The 6,000-nt window shown below is 43.4% G+C and overlaps 1 protein-coding gene across 2 annotated transcripts in view; it reads left to right on the top strand.

Moving 5' to 3' along the window:
• The window catches only part of raraa (retinoic acid receptor, alpha a), a 143,411-nt gene that overhangs the window by 61,924 nt on the left and 75,487 nt on the right, over positions 1–6,000 (top strand). For both annotated transcript variants that reach the window (XM_069691428.1, XM_069691427.1), the window contains one exon: positions 2,686–3,507. In XM_069691428.1, coding sequence (XP_069547529.1) covers positions 3,354–3,507 — 154 coding nt within the window. In that variant the 5' untranslated portion in view covers positions 2,686–3,353. The remainder of the gene's footprint in view (positions 1–2,685; positions 3,508–6,000) is intronic.

Raw genomic sequence — 6,000 nt, 5'->3', positions numbered from 1 at the left:
TGGCAGTCCATGTGAAAATAATCCCATCATTAACTAGAAATTAGAGCACAAAAAGCCATGTTTTTGACGGTGTGTCTGTTTGATTGACAGGCATGAGGTGCAGTCAGGTTTTCGCAGTCGGAGGGCGGGGCATAGTGTCCTCTGGTTTCCAATCAGATTGAGTCAGATCCACCGCTCGTTCCTCCCCAGCTCGTACAAACATGGTCACTTCTGGCTCCAAACGGCTCTCAACTAGCAAAATGGCGGTTATCATAAAGTCGATTTTGAGGCTTCGTAATTGCAGTTGACAAACCAATGGTGATGTCACTGTTGGTTGCTGCTTGATTTAAACTGATACACAGTGCATACACACAGTGGTGTAATTACCAGGTGCTATGATGTTGATTTCATTTGAATTGTCAATTTTATTCATGTTTACCATTTAAACATTTTGGTTGTAGCATAATAGGAAAAATAATTAAGTTTTTGGTCTTTATTAGATTACTCATATCATTAATTTTTATAACATTTGAATCACATATGATTACTTTAACTCAATACCTAAATTTAGGAGTAAGATGCTCTCTGTGCTGGCAGCTCACTGTCCAATGACCTTTATATTAAAGCTCAATGTCTTTAAACAACGCTACCCCAAATCAAAAGTCATGTGACACATTTTGACTGCCTTTGATCTATTGCCATTCCTCACAAAGTATAGGAAAAGCTGGTCACCCTGCCACCGCTTTGCTTATCCCCGACTATTTACCGTGACAGCAGTAAAAGGATTTAGGTGTGGGTGCACCACAGCAACGTTGCTGCTGGTGTAAGCGCACGATGGTGAGAGATGCCACTTATCATTCATAGTCGCCTCTTATGGAGCCCACTTTCGACACTGTAATGATAATGGTGAAAGACGCGGCCCATTTCCAGCCTGCGGGTCTCCCATAGTCCCAGTAGTTCCTCATTGAAAGACCCAGTTCAGCGTGTACGGCCTCTGGGTATTGCATTAGAATACATATGACTTTACATCACGTCAGTGTGTATTTTTTGACAATGCCGACGCATTTTACAACCTTGCGCCAATGTGCAGAGTGTATGAAGGCGCCGTTTTATAATGGTAATGGTTGTGTAGTAGCGTGTATTATGGAACTAGAATTAATATCTTAAAGCCCATTTTTAGTATGTAACTCCTCTCTCCCTTTTGGTTTTAATAGGTGGCTGGTAAGGAAACACAGAGGCTTTAAAAGCAAATAAAACTATACCCAACACCCATGGGCTTTAAAAATAAATAAATCTGTTCGTGCTTTCAACATAATACACGTGCACCCTTTAGCCCACATTCTCCGACCACCGCACACACCAGCTCACTATGACACAGAGCACTTTGGCAATGAGCAAATAAAAATAAGGCAGCTGATAGAAGGCCAAGCCCATAAAACCAGCCATCTGATTAAGAGACAAATCAGAGCTAGACATACATGACCGTAACTATACACACTCGCGCACCCATTCAAAACGCACATTCCTACTACAGTCTGGGAACTCGTTCTCTCGCCTTCACACGCACACAAAGACTCACACCAGCAAAAACACACACACATTTTCTGTTTGCTCCAGTGACGATGGAGGAAATTTGAGTCTGAACCTGTGCAGATGAACATACCGTGAGGGAATTCATACCTGTCACATCTAAGCTCGATCACGATCGAGGAAGCCGTTTTGCTGTCTCCCGATTGGCCAAACATTTGCAGACACACTGAATGTCGAATTTTCCTGAGATTTGTCACCCGTCTGTACGTGGCTGCCTGCCACTAGCGCGCCCCTCTCACTTGTCATATCCCGTTGCTTTATGTACATCATACAAGTGGGAACAGGCGCAACAACATGTCTGACTTGAACCCTCTCGCTTTACAGGACTTCATCCATGATGTTGGCGGTGTGATTGATGCTTGAGTGCTACATTCCTTACCAACGCTGCTCATGCAAAAACACATACTCCTTTCTTTTATTCAGGTCTCTGTGCGTGTTTCAGTGCTTCTTAGTGTTACTGACTCAAAAGAAGGTCTTTACAGTAAAACAAAAACAAAAAAGTTGCGCCCATGTAATGACAAGCTATTTTGAAGAAATAGCTTCTCTTGCTCTTCTATATTGTGATGCAAATGTAGCACTTTATGTTCACTGTGTTCTCTGGGTGGATAGTTGTCAGCGCGCTCATGTCTGCTCAGGCTTTCCGTGGTGATTACAGGTCTGTGTGTTCACGTCTTGTTCTTAATTTAGAAGTTAAACGCCGCATTAAAAATCTCCAGTGGTCCCCGAACAGCGCCTTGGGTTTCACCTCTGGCTCCTGCAACCGGTGTAATTAGCAAAGTTTTCTTTTGTGTTGCTCTCTTCATTTCTGTTTTGGCTCGCCTCCCACTGTATTTGTAGCCTGTCACCGCTAATGAGCGTGTGTATGAGCGCACAGAGCAGCGAGGAGACATCACACACCCACTGCTCTCTTTGCAGTTTTAACACCCCATTAGATAATTAAGGCGGATGGGGTGTTTTTGTAACATTTCATATGAGACATTACCATTAATTAGCGTCAAAAGAAAAGAACTGTTTTGCTCAAGCACTTAAGTACAAAGGGAAGTGATCTCTTTACCTTGTCACTGAAGCACTAAATGATCTCTCTCTTTCTCTCTCTCCTTCTGTTTTTTTTCATAGGCAGAGACTTTACAACTGCAAAGAAGGGGGCCCGTCCAAGGAGAGAGGAGCTTCCTCTTGGCATCATGTGATCTGCGCATTCCCCAGGAGTGCTCCGCAGTGGAAGAGTGAATCTACGCGCCCGTGTGAAAACATCGCAAACCACTAGCACCCCCATCACCACTCCTGGCTGCTGCCATCAAAGTCCCCCCTTCTTGACTCAACTTGCCTCCTGTCTCTTTCCCTGCCTTCATCTTGGGGATAAGGAATGGCCCTGCTGCTTCCCTGCCCCTCCAACGCCTCCTGCAAATAAGGCCTTTTAACTCGTTTCACAATACCAGAGAAAGGAAGGATAAAACACTCTGCAGTCCCCCTTTATACTTCTGCCCCCGTGTCTCCTTTTTTTTTTTTTTTTTTTTAGTCTTTGTTTCCTTAGTAACTGAACCCTCAACACACACATTTACGAAACCGACAGGATATTTGTCCTGGTGACATCTACAGCAGACATTTTACGGACAACCTTTTCAAACTTAAGGATATTTTTTACACACTTGGCCTGGCAATTTTTTGGAGTAACTCCTGATCCGGCATCCCTATGGGGAATTAAATCATCACAGGGATCCATACTGACTCCTATTTGGCTCTGGTACATCTTGTTCTACTCGTGACTCGAGGTGGACTGAGCCATCATGGCTGGAAAGGGCAACCCGATGCAGGGCCCCCACCTCAATGGCTTCCCCATGCCCACCTACTCCTACTTCTTCCCCCACATGTTGGGGAGCCTGTCGCCTCCGGCCCTGCCAGGACTGCCCATCAGCGGGTACAGCACGCCGTCTCCAGCAAGTGAGTAAACTTTTACCACTTTTGCTTCCTCTGTGCCGGTTTGTGTTTCAGATGTGGATCTGTGTCTCGCTCCGGCTGCTTTTTTTTTTGAGTGAGAAGAGGTGGGGAGAGGATTTACTTTTCTTTGTGCGTGTCCTGGTTTACCTGTGGGGATGTGGCACATGCTTTGCAGCACAGCTCCCCTAGTGTGTGTGTGTGTGTGTGTGTGTGTGTGTGTGTGTGTGTGTGTGTGTGTGTGTGTGTGTGTGTGTGTGTGTGTGTGTGTGTGTGTGTGTGTGTGTGTGTGTGTGTGTGTGTGTGTGTGTGTGTGGTCTGTGTACATATGTTTGTGCCTGTGAGTCTACTGGTAAAAGAACACTTTCATCTCATCCTGTTTGAATCATCCCTGTTTGAAAGATGTGTGTTGGTAAACATATAGAAGCTGCCACACACACACACACACACACACCAACACACACTGCCTCTAGCGCTGTCCTTAATTTACAAACCCACACACATCAGCATACACTCGCACACACATATACACACGGGAACATCAGCATAGATCACAAGGAAATGAGGCAGGACAGCCAGAAAGGAGCATTGTTTATTTAGGGAACAAAAATTTGGCAACTGTTCCTGAAATAAATCTCTCAAATACAGTTATTGTAGCCAAAATTCATGCTACAACTCCTTTGTGCGATCCATCAAAAGCTCCAGAACTGACTTGCAAAGCTGCTTATAAGTCTGACGCAGAGAAAAGTACTTTATCATTAGGAAATAAAAAGCAATTTTGTGGTGTATTGATTTATGCACGAGAAGATCTGTTGCCACAACAGTTCTTCTCGTGGAAGGCATATACACATACTTTACTCAAGTAAAAGCGACAGTGTGACCATATACTGATACTCCATTATATAAGTTCTGCATTGATAGCTTTACCTCACTTATCAGCAAGTTGTAGTTATTGATTCTACAGTGGCTGCTTTTACATTGTTATGTTACTGATGCATAAACCTGTCAGCACCATTTTATGGGATGATTTGTAAGGAATAGAGCCCCAACTGATACTAGATGTTTGGGACTGATGCCAATATTAAGAAGTAAAAAAAACTAAAAAATCTGATGGTAATGTATCGACTTTATTGTCCAAAATGATACCACTGACACTGTAAACTTGACTGTAAATGTAATTGTTTTTTGTTTTTTTTACCCAATGTTTATTTGTGTAGGGACAAGTATGTAGCATAAACAATGCGACACACCACGGTAGATGGACCTTTAAAATACAGAAAATTAACAACTCACAACACATTCACAGGAGACAATCCGAATCATGCACTCAACGATAATAATTATGAATTGAAAAAAACAAAACAGAAATAGAGCAATTTCTAAGTTACACCCAAAGCATCTTTTTCTGCATTATGTTCTATCAAAAAAAAGTTTTCATGGCGGCATGTATCGGTCAACATATACCCCCAGATATATATCTGTGACAGACCGACATCAATCGATTAAAATTGGTCGGCCGATATATCGCTCAGGCTCTAGTCAAGAAATCTCAAGTTCAAGTGGAAAAATTAGCCAGAGCAGTGAGATCATTTCAATACCAGTCAACTCTTAAATATTTTTTCTCGCAGCGTATTCTGAAATACAATCAAATTAAAAGAAAAAGGACATTTTGTCACACTAAATATGAACTTGACATAAATTCTCTTGAATCATGTTAATGGCATTGAAGAGTTTTGCACCGTGTACTGTGTGTATAATCAAAGTAACTTGTAGCTATAGATGATGTACAGCACAGGTACATAGTGGAGTATATAATACAATATTATACTCTAAAATCTAGTACAGTGGAATCATGAAGTAGAATGAATGTAAACGCAGCACCACCGCTGACTATGACTCAGATCATCACAGTATTATTCTGTATTTTTACAAGCGCCGAGTCTCACCACAGACTGAGGAGCGTCGATGAACGTCAGCTACTTAAATATGAACCAAAGCCATGAAGTTGGAGGTGCAGTCAGTTTGTGTGCATTAGTGTGGACAGGCCTGGCAGACTGTGGCCTTGCTCTCACAGGTTCAGAGGGGGTCAGTGTATTGACTTTCTATCTGCTGGAGTTCGCCTTGGCAGTCAGCGTGGAGGGAAGTGAAGAACAGTTAGTGCCCAACCCAGTCACTCCCACTTCCTCAATACCAGATCCTCCACCTCACTCACAGAGGCCGCAGCTCCCGTCAGATTCCTGTTTTCACACTGTTGCGAGCACGTGTGTGTTCCCGCATATCTGTGTGTGTGTGTGTGTGTGTGTGTTCCCGCATATCTGTGTGTGTGTGTGTGTGTGTGTGTGTGTGTGTGTGTGTGTGTGTGTGTGTGTGTGTGTGTGTGTGTGTGTGTGTGTGTGTGTGTGTGTGTGTGTGTGTGTGTGTGTGTGTGTGGCCCCACACTCCTGAGTGTTTGCCATGCAAGATTTCTTCCCTTTTGCCCGGACAAACATTTCCTGTCTG

The sequence above is a fragment of the Brachyistius frenatus genome, unplaced genomic scaffold (genome assembly GCF_029030835.1).
Source record: "Brachyistius frenatus isolate BFR_SWC_R1_liver_20210118 unplaced genomic scaffold, ASM2903083v1 Contig_11, whole genome shotgun sequence".
NCBI lineage: Eukaryota > Metazoa > Chordata > Actinopteri > Embiotocidae > Brachyistius > Brachyistius frenatus.
Note: the sequence above shows the minus strand (reverse complement) of the source record. Positions and strands in the feature narration are given on the sequence as shown.